The 22,333-nt window shown below is 54.7% G+C and overlaps 4 protein-coding genes across 4 annotated transcripts in view; 3 read left to right on the forward strand and 1 right to left on the reverse strand.

The window, feature by feature from the left end:
* Positions 1 to 22,333, reverse strand: part of LOC135308305 (uncharacterized) — a 624,983-nt gene that overhangs the window by 413,514 nt on the left and 189,136 nt on the right. The window lies entirely within an intron of this gene.
* Positions 616 to 3,773, forward strand: LOC135307009 (uncharacterized). Its single transcript, XM_064431698.1, has 5 exons — positions 616 to 900; positions 1,012 to 1,104; positions 1,752 to 1,877; positions 2,240 to 2,390; positions 2,531 to 3,773. Exons 1-5 carry the CDS (start codon positions 774 to 776, stop codon positions 2,892 to 2,894), a joined length of 861 nt encoding a protein of 286 aa, XP_064287768.1. The 5' UTR covers positions 616 to 773; the 3' UTR covers positions 2,895 to 3,773.
* LOC135307010 (uncharacterized) lies at positions 8,078 to 10,975 on the forward strand. The gene is made up of 5 exons (XM_064431699.1): positions 8,078 to 8,362; positions 8,474 to 8,566; positions 9,214 to 9,339; positions 9,702 to 9,852; positions 9,993 to 10,975. The coding sequence occupies exons 1-5, from the start codon at positions 8,236 to 8,238 to the stop codon at positions 10,354 to 10,356; spliced, it is 861 nt and encodes a 286-aa protein (XP_064287769.1). The 5' UTR covers positions 8,078 to 8,235; the 3' UTR covers positions 10,357 to 10,975.
* On the forward strand, positions 15,543 to 18,365 carry LOC135307011 (uncharacterized). The gene is made up of 5 exons (XM_064431700.1): positions 15,543 to 15,827; positions 15,939 to 16,031; positions 16,679 to 16,804; positions 17,167 to 17,317; positions 17,458 to 18,365. The coding sequence occupies exons 1-5, from the start codon at positions 15,701 to 15,703 to the stop codon at positions 17,819 to 17,821; spliced, it is 861 nt and encodes a 286-aa protein (XP_064287770.1). The 5' UTR covers positions 15,543 to 15,700; the 3' UTR covers positions 17,822 to 18,365.

Below are 22,333 nucleotides of genomic sequence, written 5' to 3' on the forward strand. Positions count from 1 at the left end.
AGGGGAGGTGCAGGAATTCACAGGCAACGTGGGCGTACATTGGGGCCTTCACAGCCATCACTTTGTTCTGAGGTCACAGAGCTCTGTTTGATGTCAGGTTCCAGAGCCCCACTGTGCTCTTCAGTGCTCGCTCTGGGCAACACTGCAGCAGCAGCAGCAGCAGCAGCAGCAGCAGCAGCAGCAGCAGCAGCAGCAGCAGCAGCAGAGTGTTGCTAGCAGGGGGGATCATGGTCCTGAGCCGCTACCTCCTGCTGCTCTTTCTCGTGGCCCTGCCAGCCCAGAATGCCCAGAGTGCTCCAGCAGCTGGGCAGGGAGCAGGTAGGCAGGCAGGGGCCAGCACACAGCCCTGGCTGGCAGCAGCGGGGCCGGGAGCAGGGATGGCTGAGCCAGGAAGGCAGCACGGGGCAGGCAGAGGGGCAGAGGCTCCAGGGGAGGTGTGAGGGGCTGCAGCTGCTTTAGGGTGCAGCATGGAGAGAGCTTCCTAAGGAGCAAGGATGTGGGGAGGGTCGGGCCAGGCCCGGAAGCTCAGCACCAGTTCTCCATCACTCAGCAGTGGCTGTCCGTCCCTCCGCTCTGGGTGTCCAGCCTTCTGGCCCGGCTCCAGGGCTGACCCGCACACAGATCGTGTGGGCACGCCACGGCTTTTCCCTTCATGTGGGAGCTGCCAGCTCAGTGTCCCAAGGGCAGCCAGACCCCCCTGCAGCTGTGAGGATGCAGACCTGCCTGAGCGTGCCCTAGCAGTGCCTCCCACATCCAGGCCTTGAGGTGTGCCCATGAGGGCAGTGCACGTGATGGTAACTTCTTGTGGGTGTTTGCTTGTAGTTGTGGACACAGAGAGTGCTCTTTCAGCCCCTGAGCGAGGGGCAGATACCGTGCTGACTCCGAGCTGGTACCTCAAGCGTGAGTAGTCAGTCTGTCCTGCCTTCACAAAAAGGAGCGCCCCTTTTCCCTGTTTTATTCACGAGAAAAATACCGTCATAGGTTAACGTGCTTTTGTAAATCTAACAATAGGGATGAAGGATGACAAGGTTCCTGAAGAGTTCCCTGAAGGATTGCCGGATGTTCCAGAGGAGCTCCTGGCAGCCTTGCATGAAGCCCCATCTGGTTAGTATATCCCACTCTGTTAACCCTGGCAGCCGGGAAGCTGAGCTTTTGCTTCCTGTAGGCATGTGCTGTATCCTGGACAGGCAGAAGCACTCAGTCAGAGTCCTGCTGCAGGCCCACTCCATTTCACAGCTCCTGCAGGGAGCCCTAGAGATGGTCCAGCACAGCCTCCGCTCGCAGCTGTTCTTCCAGATGACTGCCAGGGGCTTCTCCAGCTGCTGCTGCAGTTGCAGCATTCCTGGCCAGGGCTGCTCTGTGCAGACATTGGCATCCAGATGTTGGGCAAAGGCCAGTGCTGAATTTGGGTTCGCCACACGCTCAGCACAGCATGGAGGCAGCAATGACATCAGAGCAAGCCTTGGCTGCCCCTTGCAAAGCTCAGGCTCAGGGACGGGTTGAAGCTGGAGTCCAAGGGTGAGGGGGAACCTGAAGGTACTCCTTCTGTGGGTCACTTGGTTAAGTCTTGGCTGGTTTGGGTCTGCACTTCTTGTTGCACTGCAGAAAATCCAGCTGTCGATTCCTCCTGTCTTGGGGGGGACAGCGGCCTCGTCAGCGCCGCTTGCCGGAATGCCCAGGCCATGGTACCGTGCTTGTGCTGAGGGGCAGTGGCTTCTGGTTAATGTGTGCAATGTTTTGTTTTTCTGAAGAGACAGATTTTGAGACTGTGCCGGAGACCTTAGCTGTGGAAGAAAGTGACAGTGTGCCAGGCTCACATGAAAAAAGAGAACCAATAGAGGACACCAGGACACTTGCTGAGCCTGAGGAATATTCAGGTGAGTGCTTGCTAGATGCTGTCTTGGGCAAAGAGCAGCATTTCTGCTGTATCCCTGCAGTCCTCTCCATGGGTGAATTGCAGGTGCCCAGCACGCAGCCCGGGCCTGCAGCCCGGAGGAGTAGATGGGGCAGTGCTGCTCCCTGGCACACACTGGGCTCTTGTGCATGAGAGCTTGATGGGATCCCTCTTGGTCCCTGATGCTAAGACACCAGAGCCAGAGGAAGCCATCTCTGAAGACAACATCAGATGTCAGTTCTGATCCACTAGCAGTGCCAGTCCTTGGCATCTGAAGCACACTGTGGGGTTATGCCTAGTGCAGAGCACAAACGCTGACTCTTGCATTGTCTCTTCTCCTGCCAGGGTCATCCGGTGGGCAAAAAGCCCAGACTGCTGGACACTGTGACCCGAGCAAGTACTACATCCTAGTAGGGACAGTAGCAGCTTCAGCTTTGCTTCTGCTTGGGGCAGTGTCTGGCTATCTAGTCATGCATCAGCTGCTGAAGAGAGACAGGTGAGTTATTAATTGCTGCCATTGTCAAGGAAGTCTTTGCAGCATGCAGGAGCGCCCAGGCGGCTCCTAGCAGGGCTCTGAGGAAACTGTGCTCCAAATTCCTATCTGTGAGGAGTCTTCTTGGAAATCTGTTTCTACAGGAGGAGCCAGGAGGACAAAGAGGCAACAGGACAGGACTGGGACTCTTCCTGGGAAAGCTGTGGTCAGCCTAGAGGTGAAGCAGAGTCAGGAGAAGGAGCGGGAAGCAGCGAGAGAGCCCAAGGCAACGGGTTCAGGGACAGCTGCCGCCTGTTTCCTGAGCTCTTTGCAGCAGAGCTCGCCCAGCTGCACAAGAACATGAGCGCAGACCCGTCACCTCTGCCCACCTGCTCCTTCTGTGCTCTGGCTGACAACACCTCTTCACGGGACCACTGGATTTCCCTGGAGTCACCTCAGCCCACAGCATCCTCTTGGCCCTCCTACCAATACCTGCAGGACTACTATCTGTTAGAGGATGAAGATTAGTGATAGTGATAGATGGTTAGTGATAGTGATAGCCATAAATAGTGATAGTGGTAGTGATTCTTTTAGTGATAGTGATAGGGACACTTGATATTAGAGGGTGGTGGTTGTTTTAATGATAGTGATAGTTAATATTAGAGGATAGTGATGGTTTTAATGATAGCGTTAGTTAATATTAGGGGATAGTGATTGTTTCAATGATAGCGTTACTTGATATTAGAGGAGGGTGATTGTATTAGTGATAGTGATAGTCATAAATAGTGATAGTGGTAGTGATTCTTTTAGTGATAGTGATAGGGATACTTGATATTAGAGGGTGGTGGTTGTTTTAATGATAGTGATAGTTAATATTAGAGGATAGTGATTGTTTTAATGATAGCGTTATTTGATATTAGAGGACAATGATTGTATTAGCGATAGTGATAGTTAATATTGGAGGATGGTGATTGTTTTTGTGATAGTGGTACATTTAGTGATAGTGATACTTGGTATTAGCAGACAATTATTGTTTTCTTGATCTTGATAAATAAATATTTTTCCAAAAGCAGTAAGTTCTTGCCTGGTGTGGCTGTTTCTGTTGGGGTAGAATGCACAGAGCTGGGAGCAGGGCTGGGGCTGTGACAGGAGCTCTGAGAAACTTGCACTGCAGTGCAGGAGCTGCTTGTGCCACCTCAGCCTGCTTTCCCAGCAGTGGCCGTTCACAAAGCTTTCCTGCACCAGCGCGGGGACACGCTGGCTAGCAGTGACATGCAGAAACTTCTCTGGGAGCTCATTTGGGATGCTGCCCTGAATCAGGAAGGTCTGGGCAGAGAGGGAAAGATGTTCTGCGAGGGATGGCTGTCCAGCAGTGAGCACATCAAGAGACCCGAGGTGGTGACTTAGGTCGTGGCAGTCCCTCCCTGAAGAGCTTCAAGAGAGGAGCATCAAGGAGCAGAAAGCTGGAGCCGGGCTGTGTGAGAGGGGAAGGAATGTCCTATCAATCACAGGAGCCTTCTTAAAAATTAGATGGATAACAGCGACTATAATTATAATAAAAATTACAGTCTTGTCGCACGCAGTATGGGAAAAAAGCCCAGAGCTGGGATAGAACAGAGAACTTTTGTGGAGGATTTTGTGAACAGCTAGCTAGTTGACAAAGGTCACACTGATATAATACCGTTAGTTAAGCAAGAAGGAGATGAGGATAGGAGTCAGCGGACAGTGTCCAAACCTGGCAAGGGCACTGAGCCCTTGGTGCAACATCAGGATGGGGGAGAGGATGGTTAGTTAGAAATATGAAGAAAAGATGTGGACAGCTGCAACATAGTAGCCACAAGAATGCTAAGGTAGGTGTAGTTAGCTGATAAGTAACTAACCAATAATGAGCTCACCTTTTGCAATATGTATTGGCCTCATTAACACCAATATAAATGTATGTGCCTACCAATAAAGTTTTGAGATTTGCTGATCACTCATATTGAGTGCCGCATTTCTTCCGCCGATTACCACAAACTTTGATGTGATCTTTTGCTTGAGCGAGTGTGGCAGATGCAGGCTCATTTATTCCTGTTTTTGGACTTGACTTAACTTTTAGTTCAGGGAGATTAAGACTCAGGCAATATAGATGGGGGTATTTCCTGCTGGATTTCTCAAGTGATGGAATGTAGGAAGGCCTTCCAGGTGGAAAGAAGTGACGGAGTGCCTGTCTCAGATGAAGAAAGCGAGGCACTGCAAGAAACCAGCATGCCAGGGAACTGCTGTCCTGGGCTCACGAGTCTGACTGACGGTGGTCCTGCAGGCCTTTGCCCATGCCTGCTCCAGCTGGGCCATCTGCAGCCAAAGCTGGAGGTGTGAGTGCAGCAAAGCTGCTGTCCAAGGAACGCAGCACAGCTGCTGTTGAGGCTGACTGTTGCCTGCAGTGTGTGGGGAGGATATTGCCGGCAGCAATTGCCAGAGAGATGCTTGAAGGCATCTCTGGACAGTGGGCTTTTGGGGGGGTCCTTCTACTTCTTGCTCGGGCAGTAAAGACTGTCCCAAGACAATGCTCTTCCCTTTGAAGTGATGAAGAGGAACCACTGAGCTCCTCACCCTTGTTCCTCTCCTCTGCTCTCCACAGCAGCTCCAGCTGCGCCTCTGCGCTGTCTCTCATGGGCCTCTCTGAGATAGCAGCAGCTCTGAGATAGCCACCTCCTGAGAGGGCAGCCCAAGGCTCTGTTCAGAAGAGAGCTGTGCCTCAAGCCTTGAAGCAAGCCTCACAAACTCTTCTCATATAGACACCCACACTTGCAGCCTTCCAGATGCACAACTGAGAGCTGTGGGACATATGCACGCTCATGCCCTGCAGTGCCCTTTCTGAAATGCCTCGGCTGCTTCTGAGGGAGCTGACATGCCACTGCAGCAGCAAAAGAGCTCTGGATTCAATGGGGTCCGGCAAAAAGCGTGCCTGGCATTTGCCTTGTGTGTTGCTCTGTCCAGTGGCCAGTGCCTTGGTTTGCCACCTCATCCCTGCTCTCAGCCACTGGGGCCGGGAGGGGCGGGCCCGGGGCTGTGGGGCTGTGCCGGCCCCGCTTCCCGGGCCGCAGCTCCAGCTGCCGCCGCTGCCTGGGAGCGGCCCCGCTCCGGCCGAGGCGCCGGTGTCGGGCCCCATTGGCCTCTGTCGTGCCGCCGCAGGAGAGCTCCCCGCCGTGTCCCGACTGCAGAGAGCGGCTGCCGGGGCAGTTCGCCTGGGAGTCTGAAGCGAGCATGGCCCAGGGAGCGGAGCCAAGAAAGGGGCAGGTAGCAGAACGGAGAGACAAGGGGAGGAAAAGAGGGCCAGGGAACGGGGCTGGAGCTGCGGGAAGGGGCAGCAGGGACAGAGGAAGAGACGCAGAATGAGCAGGAGGGAGCAGGAGAGAGCGAACGCTGGGCTGGGGCGGGATGGAGACTGTTGAAGAAGCTTTGCAGGGACAACAAAATAGAGAGCGAGTGGCAAAGAACAGGGCTATAGCGGGCAAGCAAGGGACTGGCAAGTGGCTAGAGCAACACACAAGGAGAAGCCCAGGGGCAGTTTTTGTATGCACTCCAGTAAACCCCGAGGTGTTTTCCTGCTGCAGTGGTCGCTGCCAGCCAGCGGCAGCAGCTGGGGCTGAGGCCCGGCAAGCGGGGCCGGCACAGCCCCGCAGCCCCGTGCCCGCCCCTCAGGGCCCCGTGCACAATGGCGGCAGCAGGGGACGAGGAGGCCGCGGGCTGCGGGCAGCGCTGCCGCCCCGCCGGGCCACACGCCGCGGGCGGCTTCAGCAGCAGCACAGGAGCTCTGGGGACACTGGTGCCGCAGCTGGTGACGGGCCGCCGAGCAGCACAGTGGCGCGGAGCGCGGTAAGGGAGAGCCTGGGCGTGTGGCCCCTTAAGGAAAAAAGGAGGGCCGTGTTCATCGGTGCCTCCCCTGGGGCAGGAATGGAGGGCCCGAGATGGCGCTCAGAGCCAAGGCCGAGGCAGCTGGGCAGCCTGCCTGGGTCCTACGTAGGAAGGAGATGTCACCAAGACACCCTCCAGCCTGCTCTGGCCCTCTGCTCATTATGGGCTGCGGCCTTCACGGTGGGCAGTGATGTGTGCTTGATTCCAGAGGATGCCATGGGCCAAGTTTCTGCAGCTTGTCAGCTGCATAGGACTCTTATGAGCCTTGGAGAGAGACCCGAGGGGTGGAAATCTGTCAGTGCCTCTTTGCTTGCAGCTGGAAACACCTGGGGCTTAAGTGGTGCTTCAGGGACAACCGTACCAAAGGTGCTCTAGAAGGCTGTCCAAGAGCTTCTGAGCGTAGGTTGCCTGGCACACATAAGTCATGCATATTTATTTGCCAGAAGAGCTGCTCGGCTAAAAGGCCAGCAGTGTTACCTGATATCTGCAGCAACCAAGACATTTGTGTGTGTCCCGTGGCGGTGCCTGATGGTGTCCGAGGACAAGGCAGAGGGAGCTCAGGGGCTCTGGATGACTGCTTGAGGGATCTGGGGCACATGTGGTATTTTCTTCCGCCACGTGCAGTGAGCCAGACCCAGGAAGGCTCTAGAGGTGAATAGGCGGCAGCCCGGTGTTCCCAGCAACAGTGTGGGAGTTTGACCGTGGGTTACTCTACAGGACAGCAGGCCTGATGGTGGCACATGGGCTACATCTGCCTGAAAGGGAAAAAGGCTCTTGGCTCCAGAGTTAGCAGGGCTCCTTGAGAGAGCTTTAAGTAGCATTGGAAGTGGAAAAGGGAGTAAACCAGGCTGACGGGGGAGATGCGTCAGCACTGCACAGCCATGTTTGGGTGACAGTGGAGGATGGAAGCAGTGCTGCCATCAAAGGTCATGAAAGTGTAGCAGAAGTCATGGGAAAAGCAGGTTTTTGCCACAATTCTTTCAGACAAAAATACTAGCAAAGAAACACTCTTGAATTTGGGCTTTTTACAGCAGCCTTCATCCAGGTCTTCTTCTAGGGAATTTCTGAGGAATAAGACATGAGTGCCTCTGCATTCCCATGCACAATGCTGCCTCCAAAATACTCCAGCCCTTCTCCATTTGGCTCCTTCCATTCCTGTGCAGAAGAAGGAAATTCAGTAGAGGGGAGGTGCAGGAATTCACAGGCAACGTGGGCGTACATTGGGGCCTTCACAGCCATCACTTTGTTCTGAGGTCACAGAGCTCTGTTTGATGTCAGGTTCCAGAGCCCCACTGTGCTCTTCAGTGCTCGCTCTGGGCAACACTGCAGCAGCAGCAGCAGCAGCAGCAGCAGCAGCAGCAGCAGCAGCAGCAGCAGCAGCAGCAGCAGCAGCAGCAGCAGCAGAGTGTTGCTAGCAGGGGGGATCATGGTCCTGAGCCGCTACCTCCTGCTGCTCTTTCTCGTGGCCCTGCCAGCCCAGAATGCCCAGAGTGCTCCAGCAGCTGGGCAGGGAGCAGGTAGGCAGGCAGGGGCCAGCACACAGCCCTGGCTGGCAGCAGCGGGGCCGGGAGCAGGGATGGCTGAGCCAGGAAGGCAGCACGGGGCAGGCAGAGGGGCAGAGGCTCCAGGGGAGGTGTGAGGGGCTGCAGCTGCTTTAGGGTGCAGCATGGAGAGAGCTTCCTAAGGAGCAAGGATGTGGGGAGGGTCGGGCCAGGCCCGGAAGCTCAGCACCAGTTCTCCATCACTCAGCAGTGGCTGTCCGTCCCTCCGCTCTGGGTGTCCAGCCTTCTGGCCCGGCTCCAGGGCTGACCCGCACACAGATCGTGTGGGCACGCCACGGCTTTTCCCTTCATGTGGGAGCTGCCAGCTCAGTGTCCCAAGGGCAGCCAGACCCCCCTGCAGCTGTGAGGATGCAGACCTGCCTGAGCGTGCCCTAGCAGTGCCTCCCACATCCAGGCCTTGAGGTGTGCCCATGAGGGCAGTGCACGTGATGGTAACTTCTTGTGGGTGTTTGCTTGTAGTTGTGGACACAGAGAGTGCTCTTTCAGCCCCTGAGCGAGGGGCAGATACCGTGCTGACTCCGAGCTGGTACCTCAAGCGTGAGTAGTCAGTCTGTCCTGCCTTCACAAAAAGGAGCGCCCCTTTTCCCTGTTTTATTCACGAGAAAAATACCGTCATAGGTTAACGTGCTTTTGTAAATCTAACAATAGGGATGAAGGATGACAAGGTTCCTGAAGAGTTCCCTGAAGGATTGCCGGATGTTCCAGAGGAGCTCCTGGCAGCCTTGCATGAAGCCCCATCTGGTTAGTATATCCCACTCTGTTAACCCTGGCAGCCGGGAAGCTGAGCTTTTGCTTCCTGTAGGCATGTGCTGTATCCTGGACAGGCAGAAGCACTCAGTCAGAGTCCTGCTGCAGGCCCACTCCATTTCACAGCTCCTGCAGGGAGCCCTAGAGATGGTCCAGCACAGCCTCCGCTCGCAGCTGTTCTTCCAGATGACTGCCAGGGGCTTCTCCAGCTGCTGCTGCAGTTGCAGCATTCCTGGCCAGGGCTGCTCTGTGCAGACATTGGCATCCAGATGTTGGGCAAAGGCCAGTGCTGAATTTGGGTTCGCCACACGCTCAGCACAGCATGGAGGCAGCAATGACATCAGAGCAAGCCTTGGCTGCCCCTTGCAAAGCTCAGGCTCAGGGACGGGTTGAAGCTGGAGTCCAAGGGTGAGGGGGAACCTGAAGGTACTCCTTCTGTGGGTCACTTGGTTAAGTCTTGGCTGGTTTGGGTCTGCACTTCTTGTTGCACTGCAGAAAATCCAGCTGTCGATTCCTCCTGTCTTGGGGGGGACAGCGGCCTCGTCAGCGCCGCTTGCCGGAATGCCCAGGCCATGGTACCGTGCTTGTGCTGAGGGGCAGTGGCTTCTGGTTAATGTGTGCAATGTTTTGTTTTTCTGAAGAGACAGATTTTGAGACTGTGCCGGAGACCTTAGCTGTGGAAGAAAGTGACAGTGTGCCAGGCTCACATGAAAAAAGAGAACCAATAGAGGACACCAGGACACTTGCTGAGCCTGAGGAATATTCAGGTGAGTGCTTGCTAGATGCTGTCTTGGGCAAAGAGCAGCATTTCTGCTGTATCCCTGCAGTCCTCTCCATGGGTGAATTGCAGGTGCCCAGCACGCAGCCCGGGCCTGCAGCCCGGAGGAGTAGATGGGGCAGTGCTGCTCCCTGGCACACACTGGGCTCTTGTGCATGAGAGCTTGATGGGATCCCTCTTGGTCCCTGATGCTAAGACACCAGAGCCAGAGGAAGCCATCTCTGAAGACAACATCAGATGTCAGTTCTGATCCACTAGCAGTGCCAGTCCTTGGCATCTGAAGCACACTGTGGGGTTATGCCTAGTGCAGAGCACAAACGCTGACTCTTGCATTGTCTCTTCTCCTGCCAGGGTCATCCGGTGGGCAAAAAGCCCAGACTGCTGGACACTGTGACCCGAGCAAGTACTACATCCTAGTAGGGACAGTAGCAGCTTCAGCTTTGCTTCTGCTTGGGGCAGTGTCTGGCTATCTAGTCATGCATCAGCTGCTGAAGAGAGACAGGTGAGTTATTAATTGCTGCCATTGTCAAGGAAGTCTTTGCAGCATGCAGGAGCGCCCAGGCGGCTCCTAGCAGGGCTCTGAGGAAACTGTGCTCCAAATTCCTATCTGTGAGGAGTCTTCTTGGAAATCTGTTTCTACAGGAGGAGCCAGGAGGACAAAGAGGCAACAGGACAGGACTGGGACTCTTCCTGGGAAAGCTGTGGTCAGCCTAGAGGTGAAGCAGAGTCAGGAGAAGGAGCGGGAAGCAGCGAGAGAGCCCAAGGCAACGGGTTCAGGGACAGCTGCCGCCTGTTTCCTGAGCTCTTTGCAGCAGAGCTCGCCCAGCTGCACAAGAACATGAGCGCAGACCCGTCACCTCTGCCCACCTGCTCCTTCTGTGCTCTGGCTGACAACACCTCTTCACGGGACCACTGGATTTCCCTGGAGTCACCTCAGCCCACAGCATCCTCTTGGCCCTCCTACCAATACCTGCAGGACTACTATCTGTTAGAGGATGAAGATTAGTGATAGTGATAGATGGTTAGTGATAGTGATAGCCATAAATAGTGATAGTGGTAGTGATTCTTTTAGTGATAGTGATAGGGACACTTGATATTAGAGGGTGGTGGTTGTTTTAATGATAGTGATAGTTAATATTAGAGGATAGTGATGGTTTTAATGATAGCGTTAGTTAATATTAGGGGATAGTGATTGTTTCAATGATAGCGTTACTTGATATTAGAGGAGGGTGATTGTATTAGTGATAGTGATAGTCATAAATAGTGATAGTGGTAGTGATTCTTTTAGTGATAGTGATAGGGATACTTGATATTAGAGGGTGGTGGTTGTTTTAATGATAGTGATAGTTAATATTAGAGGATAGTGATTGTTTTAATGATAGCGTTATTTGATATTAGAGGACAATGATTGTATTAGCGATAGTGATAGTTAATATTGGAGGATGGTGATTGTTTTTGTGATAGTGGTACATTTAGTGATAGTGATACTTGGTATTAGCAGACAATTATTGTTTTCTTGATCTTGATAAATAAATATTTTTCCAAAAGCAGTAAGTTCTTGCCTGGTGTGGCTGTTTCTGTTGGGGTAGAATGCACAGAGCTGGGAGCAGGGCTGGGGCTGTGACAGGAGCTCTGAGAAACTTGCACTGCAGTGCAGGAGCTGCTTGTGCCACCTCAGCCTGCTTTCCCAGCAGTGGCCGTTCACAAAGCTTTCCTGCACCAGCGCGGGGACACGGTGGCTAGCAGTGACATGCAGAAACTTCTCTGGGAGCTCATTTGGGATGCTGCCCTGAATCAGGAAGGTCTGGGCAGAGAGGGAAAGATGTTCTGCGAGGGATGGCTGTCCAGCAGTGAGCACATCAAGAGACCCGAGGTGGTGACTTAGGTCGTGGCAGTCCCTCCCTGAAGAGCTTCAAGAGAGGAGCATCAAGGAGCAGAAAGCTGGAGCCGGGCTGTGTGAGAGGGGAAGGAATGTCCTATCAATCACAGGAGCCTTCTTAAAAATTAGATGGATAACAGCGACTATAATTATAATAAAAATTACAGTCTTGTCGCACGCAGTATGGGAAAAAAGCCCAGAGCTGGGATAGAACAGAGAACTTTTGTGGAGGATTTTGTGAACAGCTAGCTAGTTGACAAAGGTCACACTGATATAATACCGTTAGTTAAGCAAGAAGGAGATGAGGATAGGAGTCAGCGGACAGTGTCCAAACCTGGCAAGGGCACTGAGCCCTTGGTGCAACATCAGGATGGGGGAGAGGATGGTTAGTTAGAAATATGAAGAAAAGATGTGGACAGCTGCAACATAGTAGCCACAAGAATGCTAAGGTAGGTGTAGTTAGCTGATAAGTAACTAACCAATAATGAGCTCACCTTTTGCAATATGTATTGGCCTCATTAACACCAATATAAATGTATGTGCCTACCAATAAAGTTTTGAGATTTGCTGATCACTCATATTGAGTGCCGCATTTCTTCCGCCGATTACCACAAACTTTGATGTGATCTTTTGCTTGAGCGAGTGTGGCAGATGCAGGCTCATTTATTCCTGTTTTTGGACTTGACTTAACTTTTAGTTCAGGGAGATTAAGACTCAGGCAATATAGATGGGGGTATTTCCTGCTGGATTTCTCAAGTGATGGAATGTAGGAAGGCCTTCCAGGTGGAAAGAAGTGACGGAGTGCCTGTCTCAGATGAAGAAAGCGAGGCACTGCAAGAAACCAGCATGCCAGGGAACTGCTGTCCTGGGCTCACGAGTCTGACTGACGGTGGTCCTGCAGGCCTTTGCCCATGCCTGCTCCAGCTGGGCCATCTGCAGCCAAAGCTGGAGGTGTGAGTGCAGCAAAGCTGCTGTCCAAGGAACGCAGCACAGCTGCTGTTGAGGCTGACTGTTGCCTGCAGTGTGTGGGGAGGATATTGCCGGCAGCAATTGCCAGAGAGATGCTTGAAGGCATCTCTGGACAGTGGGCTTTTGGGGGGGTCCTTCTACTTCTTGCTCGGGCAGTAAAGACTGTCCCAAGACAATGCTCTTCCCTTTGAAGTGATGAAGAGGAACCACTGAGCTCCTCACCCTTGTTCCTCTCCTCTGCTCTCCACAGCAGCTCCAGCTGCGCCTCTGCGCTGTCTCTCATGGGCCTCTCTGAGATAGCAGCAGCTCTGAGATAGCCACCTCCTGAGAGGGCAGCCCAAGGCTCTGTTCAGAAGAGAGCTGTGCCTCAAGCCTTGAAGCAAGCCTCACAAACTCTTCTCATATAGACACCCACACTTGCAGCCTTCCAGATGCACAACTGAGAGCTGTGGGACATATGCACGCTCATGCCCTGCAGTGCCCTTTCTGAAATGCCTCGGCTGCTTCTGAGGGAGCTGACATGCCACTGCAGCAGCAAAAGAGCTCTGGATTCAATGGGGTCCGGCAAAAAGCGTGCCTGGCATTTGCCTTGTGTGTTGCTCTGTCCAGTGGCCAGTGCCTTGGTTTGCCACCTCATCCCTGCTCTCAGCCACTGGGGCCGGGAGGGGCGGGCCCGGGGCTGTGGGGCTGTGCCGGCCCCGCTTCCCGGGCCGCAGCTCCAGCTGCCGCCGCTGCCTGGGAGCGGCCCCGCTCCGGCCGAGGCGCCGGTGTCGGGCCCCATTGGCCTCTGTCGTGCCGCCGCAGGAGAGCTCCCCGCCGTGTCCCGACTGCAGAGAGCGGCTGCCGGGGCAGTTCGCCTGGGAGTCTGAAGCGAGCATGGCCCAGGGAGCGGAGCCAAGAAAGGGGCAGGTAGCAGAACGGAGAGACAAGGGGAGGAAAAGAGGGCCAGGGAACGGGGCTGGAGCTGCGGGAAGGGGCAGCAGGGACAGAGGAAGAGACGCAGAATGAGCAGGAGGGAGCAGGAGAGAGCGAACGCTGGGCTGGGGCGGGATGGAGACTGTTGAAGAAGCTTTGCAGGGACAACAAAATAGAGAGCGAGTGGCAAAGAACAGGGCTATAGCGGGCAAGCAAGGGACTGGCAAGTGGCTAGAGCAACACACAAGGAGAAGCCCAGGGGCAGTTTTTGTATGCACTCCAGTAAACCCCGAGGTGTTTTCCTGCTGCAGTGGTCGCTGCCAGCCAGCGGCAGCAGCTGGGGCTGAGGCCCGGCAAGCGGGGCCGGCACAGCCCCGCAGCCCCGTGCCCGCCCCTCAGGGCCCCGTGCACAATGGCGGCAGCAGGGGACGAGGAGGCCGCGGGCTGCGGGCAGCGCTGCCGCCCCGCCGGGCCACACGCCGCGGGCGGCTTCAGCAGCAGCACAGGAGCTCTGGGGACACTGGTGCCGCAGCTGGTGACGGGCCGCCGAGCAGCACAGTGGCGCGGAGCGCGGTAAGGGAGAGCCTGGGCGTGTGGCCCCTTAAGGAAAAAAGGAGGGCCGTGTTCATCGGTGCCTCCCCTGGGGCAGGAATGGAGGGCCCGAGATGGCGCTCAGAGCCAAGGCCGAGGCAGCTGGGCAGCCTGCCTGGGTCCTACGTAGGAAGGAGATGTCACCAAGACACCCTCCAGCCTGCTCTGGCCCTCTGCTCATTATGGGCTGCGGCCTTCACGGTGGGCAGTGATGTGTGCTTGATTCCAGAGGATGCCATGGGCCAAGTTTCTGCAGCTTGTCAGCTGCATAGGACTCTTATGAGCCTTGGAGAGAGACCCGAGGGGTGGAAATCTGTCAGTGCCTCTTTGCTTGCAGCTGGAAACACCTGGGGCTTAAGTGGTGCTTCAGGGACAACCGTACCAAAGGTGCTCTAGAAGGCTGTCCAAGAGCTTCTGAGCGTAGGTTGCCTGGCACACATAAGTCATGCATATTTATTTGCCAGAAGAGCTGCTCGGCTAAAAGGCCAGCAGTGTTACCTGATATCTGCAGCAACCAAGACATTTGTGTGTGTCCCGTGGCGGTGCCTGATGGTGTCCGAGGACAAGGCAGAGGGAGCTCAGGGGCTCTGGATGACTGCTTGAGGGATCTGGGGCACATGTGGTATTTTCTTCCGCCACGTGCAGTGAGCCAGACCCAGGAAGGCTCTAGAGGTGAATAGGCGGCAGCCCGGTGTTCCCAGCAACAGTGTGGGAGTTTGACCGTGGGTTACTCTACAGGACAGCAGGCCTGATGGTGGCACATGGGCTACATCTGCCTGAAAGGGAAAAAGGCTCTTGGCTCCAGAGTTAGCAGGGCTCCTTGAGAGAGCTTTAAGTAGCATTGGAAGTGGAAAAGGGAGTAAACCAGGCTGACGGGGGAGATGCGTCAGCACTGCACAGCCATGTTTGGGTGACAGTGGAGGATGGAAGCAGTGCTGCCATCAAAGGTCATGAAAGTGTAGCAGAAGTCATGGGAAAAGCAGGTTTTTGCCACAATTCTTTCAGACAAAAATACTAGCAAAGAAACACTCTTGAATTTGGGCTTTTTACAGCAGCCTTCATCCAGGTCTTCTTCTAGGGAATTTCTGAGGAATAAGACATGAGTGCCTCTGCATTCCCATGCACAATGCTGCCTCCAAAATACTCCAGCCCTTCTCCATTTGGCTCCTTCCATTCCTGTGCAGAAGAAGGAAATTCAGTAGAGGGGAGGTGCAGGAATTCACAGGCAACGTGGGCGTACATTGGGGCCTTCACAGCCATCACTTTGTTCTGAGGTCACAGAGCTCTGTTTGATGTCAGGTTCCAGAGCCCCACTGTGCTCTTCAGTGCTCGCTCTGGGCAACACTGCAGCAGCAGCAGCAGCAGCAGCAGCAGCAGCAGCAGCAGCAGCAGCAGCAGCAGCAGCAGCAGCAGCAGCAGCAGCAGCAGAGTGTTGCTAGCAGGGGGGATCATGGTCCTGAGCCGCTACCTCCTGCTGCTCTTTCTCGTGGCCCTGCCAGCCCAGAATGCCCAGAGTGCTCCAGCAGCTGGGCAGGGAGCAGGTAGGCAGGCAGGGGCCAGCACACAGCCCTGGCTGGCAGCAGCGGGGCCGGGAGCAGGGATGGCTGAGCCAGGAAGGCAGCACGGGGCAGGCAGAGGGGCAGAGGCTCCAGGGGAGGTGTGAGGGGCTGCAGCTGCTTTAGGGTGCAGCATGGAGAGAGCTTCCTAAGGAGCAAGGATGTGGGGAGGGTCGGGCCAGGCCCGGAAGCTCAGCACCAGTTCTCCATCACTCAGCAGTGGCTGTCCGTCCCTCCGCTCTGGGTGTCCAGCCTTCTGGCCCGGCTCCAGGGCTGACCCGCACACAGATCGTGTGGGCACGCCACGGCTTTTCCCTTCATGTGGGAGCTGCCAGCTCAGTGTCCCAAGGGCAGCCAGACCCCCCTGCAGCTGTGAGGATGCAGACCTGCCTGAGCGTGCCCTAGCAGTGCCTCCCACATCCAGGCCTTGAGGTGTGCCCATGAGGGCAGTGCACGTGATGGTAACTTCTTGTGGGTGTTTGCTTGTAGTTGTGGACACAGAGAGTGCTCTTTCAGCCCCTGAGCGAGGGGCAGATACCGTGCTGACTCCGAGCTGGTACCTCAAGCGTGAGTAGTCAGTCTGTCCTGCCTTCACAAAAAGGAGCGCCCCTTTTCCCTGTTTTATTCACGAGAAAAATACCGTCATAGGTTAACGTGCTTTTGTAAATCTAACAATAGGGATGAAGGATGACAAGGTTCCTGAAGAGTTCCCTGAAGGATTGCCGGATGTTCCAGAGGAGCTCCTGGCAGCCTTGCATGAAGCCCCATCTGGTTAGTATATCCCACTCTGTTAACCCTGGCAGCCGGGAAGCTGAGCTTTTGCTTCCTGTAGGCATGTGCTGTATCCTGGACAGGCAGAAGCACTCAGTCAGAGTCCTGCTGCAGGCCCACTCCATTTCACAGCTCCTGCAGGGAGCCCTAGAGATGGTCCAGCACAGCCTCCGCTCGCAGCTGTTCTTCCAGATGACTGCCAGGGGCTTCTCCAGCTGCTGCTGCAGTTGCAGCATTCCTGGCCAGGGCTGCTCTGTGCAGACATTGGCATCCAGATGTTGGGCAAAGGCCAGTGCTGAATTTGGGTTCGCCACACGCTCAGCACAGCATGGAGGCAGCAATGACATCAGAGCAAGCCTTGGCTGCCCCTTGCAAAGCTCAGGCTCAGGGACGGGTTGAAGCTGGAGTCCAAGGGTGAGGGGGAACCTGAAGGTACTCCTTCTGTGGGTCACTTGGTTAAGTCTTGGCTGGTTTGGGTCTGCACTTCTTGTTGCACTGCAGAAAATCCAGCTGTCGATTCCTCCTGTCTTGGGGGGGACAGCGGCCTCGTCAGCGCCGCTTGCCGGAATGCCCAGGCCATGGTACCGTGCTTGTGCTGAGGGGCAGTGGCTTCTGGTTAATGTGTGCAATGTTTTGTTTTTCTGAAGAGACAGATTTTGAGACTGTGCCGGAGACCTTAGCTGTGGAAGAAAGTGACAGTGTGCCAGGCTCACATGAAAAAAGAGAACCAATAGAGGACACCAGGACACTTGCTGAGCCTGAGGAATATTCAGGTGAGTGCTTGCTAGATGCTGTCTTGGGCAAAGAGCAGCATTTCTGCTGTATCCCTGCAGTCCTCTCCATGGGTGAATTGCAGGTGCCCAGCACGCAGCCCGGGCCTGCAGCCCGGAGGAGTAGATGGGGCAGTGCTGCTCCCTGGCACACACTGGGCTCTTGTGCATGAGAGCTTGATGGGATCCCTCTTGGTCCCTGATGCTAAGACACCAGAGCCAGAGGAAGCCATCTCTGAAGACAACATCAGATGTCAGTTCTGATCCACTAGCAGTGCCAGTCCTTGGCATCTGAAGCACACTGTGGGGTTATGCCTAGTGCAGAGCACAAACGCTGACTCTTGCATTGTCTCTTCTCCTGCCAGGGTCATCCGGTGGGCAAAAAGCCCAGACTGCTGGACACTGTGACCCGAGCAAGTACTACATCCTAGTAGGGACAGTAGCAGCTTCAGCTTTGCTTCTGCTTGGGGCAGTGTCTGGCTATCTAGTCATGCATCAGCTGCTGAAGAGAGACAGGTGAGTTATTAATTGCTGCCATTGGCAAGGAAGTCTTTGCAGCATGCAGGAGCGCCCAGGCGGCTCCTAGCAGGGCTCTGAGGAAACTGTGCTCCAAATTCCTATCTGTGAGGAGTCTTCTTGGAAATCTGTTTCTACAGGAGGAGCCAGGAGGACAAAGAGGCAACAGGACAGGACTGGGACTCTTCCTGGGAAAGCTGTGGTCAGCCTAGAGGTGAAGCAGAGTCAGGAGAAGGAGCAGGAAGCAGCGAGAGAGCCCAAGGCAACGGGTTCAGGGACAGCTGCCGCCTGTTTCCTGAGCTCTTTGCAGCAGAGCTCGCCCAGCTGCACAAGAACATGAGCGCAGACCCGTCACCTCTGCCCACCTGCTCCTTCTGTGCTCTGGCTGACAACACCTCTTCACGGGACCACTGGATTTCCCTGGAGTCACCTCAGCCCACAGCATCCTCTTGGCCCTCCTACCAATACCTGCAGGACTACTATCTGTTAGAGGATGAAGATTAGTGATAGTGATAGATGGTTAGTGATAGTGATAGCCATAAATAGTGATAGTGGTAGTGATTCTTTTAGTGATAGTGATAGGGACACTTGATATTAGAGGGTGGTGGTTGTTTTAATGATAGTGATAGTTAATATTAGAGGATAGTGATGGTTTTAATGATAGGGTTAGTTAATATTAGGGGATAGTGATTGTTTCAATGATAGCGTTACTTGATATTAGAGGAGGGTGATTGTATTAGTGATAGTGATAGTCATAAATAGTGATAGTGGTAGTGATTCTTTTAGTGATAGTGATAGGGATACTTGATATTAGAGGGTGGTGGTTGTTTTAATGATAGTGATAGTTAATATTAGAGGATAGTGATTGTTTTAATGATAGCGTTATTTGATATTAGAGGACAATGATTGTATTAGCGATAGTGATAGTTAATATTGGAGGATGGTGATTGTTTTTGTGATAGTGGTACATTTAGTGATAGTGATACTTGGTATTAGCAGACAATGATTGTTTTCTTGATCTTGATAAATAAATATTTTTCCAAAAGCAGTAAGTTCTTGCCTGGTGTGGCTGTTTCTGTTGGGGTAGAATGCACAGAGCTGGGAGCAGGGCTGGGGCTGTGACAGGAGCTCTGAGAAACTTGCACTGCAGTGCAGGAGCTGCTTGTGCCACCTCAGCCTGCTTTCCCAGCAGTGGCCGTTCACAAAGCTTTCCTGCACCAGCACGGGGACACGGTGGCTAGCAGTGACATGCAGAAACTTCTCTGGGAGCTCATTTGGGATGCTGCCCTGAATCAGGAAGGTCTGGGCAGAGAGGGAAAGATGTTCTGCGAGGGATGGCTGTCCAGCAGTGAGCACATCAAGAGACCCGAGGTGGTGACTTAGGTCGTGGCAGTCCCTCCCTGAAGAGCTTCAAGAGAGGAGCATCAAGGAGCAGAAAGCTGGAGCCGGGCTGTGTGAGAGGGGAAGGAATGTCCTATCAATCACAGGAGCCTTCTTAAAAATTAGATGGATAACAGCGACTATAATTATAATAAAAATTACAGTCTTGTCGCACGCAGTATGGGAAAAAAGCCCAGAGCTGGGATAGAACAGAGAACTTTTGTGGAGGATTTTGTGAACAGCTAGCTAGTTGACAAAGGTCACACTGATATAATACCGTTAGTTAAGCAAGAAGGAGATGAGGATAGGAGTCAGCGGACAGTGTCCAAACCTGGCAAGGGCACTGAGCCCTTGGTGCAACATCAGGATGGGGGAGAGGATGGTTAGTTAGAAATATGAAGAAAAGATGTGGACAGCTGCAACATAGTAGCCACAAGAATGCTAAGGTAGGTGTAGTTAGCTGATAAGTAACTAACCAATAATGAGCTCACCTTTTGCAATATGTATTGGCCTCATTAACACCAATATAAATGTATGTGCCTACCAATAAAGTTTTGAGATTTGCTGATCACTCATATTGAGTGCCGCATTTCTTCCGCCGATTACCACAAACTTTGATGTGATCTTTTGCTTGAGCGAGTGTGGCAGATGCAGGCTCATTTATTCCTGTTTTTGGACTTGACTTAACTTTTAGTTCAGGGAGATTAAGACTCAGGCAATATAGATGGGGGTATTTCCTGCTGGATTTCTCAAGTGATGGAATGTAGGAAGGCCTTCCAGGTGGAAAGAAGTGATGGAGTGCCTGTCTCAGATGAAGAAAGCGAGGCACTGCAAGAAACCAGCATGCCAGGGAACTGCTGTCCTGGGCTCACGAGTCTGACTGACGGTGGTCCTGCAGGCCTTTGCCCATGCCTGCTCCAGCTGGGCCATCTGCAGCCAAAGCTGGAGGTGTGAGTGCAGCAAAGCTGCTGTCCAAGGAACGCAGCACAGCTGCTGTTGAGGCTGACTGTTGCCTGCAGTGTGTGGGGAGGATATTGCCGGCAGCAATTGCCAGAGAGATGCTTGAAGGCATCTCTGGACAGTGGGCTTTTGGGGGGGTCCTTCTACTTCTTGCTCGGGCAGTAAAGACTGTCCCAAGACAATGCTCTTCCCTTTGAAGTGATGAAGAGGAACCACTGAGCTCCTCACCCTTGTTCCTCTCCTCTGCTCTCCACAGCAGCTCCAGCTGCGCCTCTGCGCTGTCTCTCATGGGCCTCTCTGAGATAGCAGCAGCTCTGAGATAGCCACCTCCTGAGAGGGCAGCCCAAGGCTCTGTTCAGAAGAGAGCTGTGCCTCAAGCCTTGAAGCAAGCCTCACAAACTCTTCTCATATAGACACCCACACTTGCAGCCTTCCAGATGCACAACTGAGAGCTGTGGGACATATGCACGCTCATGCCCTGCAGTGCCCTTTCTGAAATGCCTCGGCTGCTTCTGAGGGAGCTGACATGCCACTGCAGCAGCAAAAGAGCTCTGGATTCAATGGGGTCCGGCAAAAAGCGTGCCTGGCATTTGCCTTGTGTGTTGCTCTGTCCAGTGGCCAGTGCCTTGGTTTGCCACCTCATCCCTGCTCTCTGCCACTGGGGCCGGGAGGGGCGGGCCCGGGGCTGTGGGGCTGTGCCGGCCCCGCTTCCCGGGCCGCAGCTCCAGCTGCCGCCACTGCCTGGGAGCGGCCCCGCTCCGGCGTGAGGGCCGAGGCGCCGGTGCCGGGCCCCATTGGCCGCTGTCGTGCCGCCGCAGGAGAGCTCCCCGCCGTGTCCCGGCTGCAGAGAGCGGCTGCCGGGGCGGTTCGCCTGGGAGTCTGAAGCGAGCATGGCCCAGGGAGCGGAGCCGAGAAATAGAGACCGAAGAGAAAGGGGCAGGAAGCAGAACGGAGAGACAACGGGAGCAAAAGAGGGCCAGGGAACGGGGCCGGAGCTGCGGGATGGGGCAGCAGGGACAGAGGAAGAGACGCAGAATGAGCAGGAGGGAGCAGGAGAGAGCGAACGCTGGGCTGGGGCGGGATGGAGACTGTTGAAGAAGCTTTGCAGGGACAACAAAATAGAGAGCGAGTGGCAAAGAACAGGGCTATAGCGGGCAAGCAAGGGACTGGCAAGTGGCTAGAGCAACACACAAGGAGAAGCCCAGGGGCAGTTTTTGTATGCACTCCAGTAAACCCCGAGGTGTTTTCCTGCTGCAGTGGTCGCTGCCAGCCAGCGGCAGCAGCTGGGGCTGAGGCCCGGCAAGCGGGGCCGGCACAGCCCCGCAGCCCCGTGCCCGCCCCTCAGGGCCCCGTGCACAATGGCGGCAGCAGGGGACGAGGAGGCCGCGGGCTGCGGGCAGCGCTGCCGCCCCGCCGGGCCACACGCCGCGGGCGGCTTCAGCAGCAGCACAGGAGCTCTGGGGACACTGGTGCCGCAGCTGGTGACGGGCCGCCGAGCAGCACAGTGGCGCGGAGCGCGGTAAGGGAGAGCCTGGGCGTGTGGCCCCTTAAGGAACAAAGGAGGGCCGTGTTCATCGGTGCCTCCCCTGGGGCAGGAATGGAGGGCCCGAGATGGCGCTCAGAGCCAAGGCCGAGGCAGCTGGGCAGCCTGCCTGGGTCCTACGTAGGAAGGAGATGTCACCAAGACACCCTCCAGCCTGCTCTGGCCCTCTGCTCATTATGGGCTGCGGCCTTCACGGTGGGCAGTGATGTGTGCTTGATTCCAGAGGATGCCATGGGCCGAGTTTCTGCAGCTTGTCAGCTGCATAGGACTCTTATGAGCCTTGGAGAGAGACCCGAGGGGTGGAAATCTGTCAGTGCCTCTCTGCTTGCAGCTGGAAACACCTGGGGCTTAAGTGGTGCTTCAGGGACAACCGTACCAAAGGTGCTCTAGAAGGCTGTCCAAGAGCTTCTGAGCGTAGGTTGCCTGGCACACATAAGTCATGCATATTTATTTGCCAGAAGAGCTGCTCGGCTAAAAGGCCAGCAGTGTTACCTGATATCTGCAGCAACCAAGACATTTGTGTGTGTCCCGTGGCGGTGCCTGATGGTGTCCGAGGACAAGGCAGAGGGAGCTCAGGGGCTCTGGATGACTGCTTGAGGGATCTGGGGCACATGTGGTATTTTCTTCCGCCACGTGCAGTGAGCCAGACCCAGGAAGGCTCTAGAGGTGAATAGGCGGCAGCCCGGTGTTCCCAGCAACAGTGTGGGAGTTTGACCGTGGGTTACTCTACAGGACAGCAGGCCTGATGGTGGCACATGGGCTACATCTGCCTGAAAGGGAAAAAGGCTCTTGGCTCCAGAGTTAGCAGGGCTCCTTGAGAGAGCTTTAAGTAGCATTGGAAGTGGAAAAGGGAGTAAACCAGGCTGACGGGGGAGATGCGTCAGCACTGCACAGCCATGTTTGGGTGACAGTGGAGGATGGAAGCAGTGCTGCCATCAAAGGTCATGAAAGTGTAGCAGAAGTCATGGGAAAAGCAGGTTTTTGCCACAATTCTTTCAGACAAAAATACTAGCAAAGAAACACTCTTGAATTTGGGCTTTTTACAGCAGCCTTCATCCAGGTCTTCTTCTAGGGAATTTCTGAGGAATAAGACATGAGTGCCTCTGCATTCCCATGCACAATGCTGCCTCCAA

The sequence above is a fragment of the Passer domesticus genome, chromosome 9, assembly GCF_036417665.1.
Source record: "Passer domesticus isolate bPasDom1 chromosome 9, bPasDom1.hap1, whole genome shotgun sequence".
Taxonomy (NCBI): domain Eukaryota; kingdom Metazoa; phylum Chordata; class Aves; order Passeriformes; family Passeridae; genus Passer; species Passer domesticus.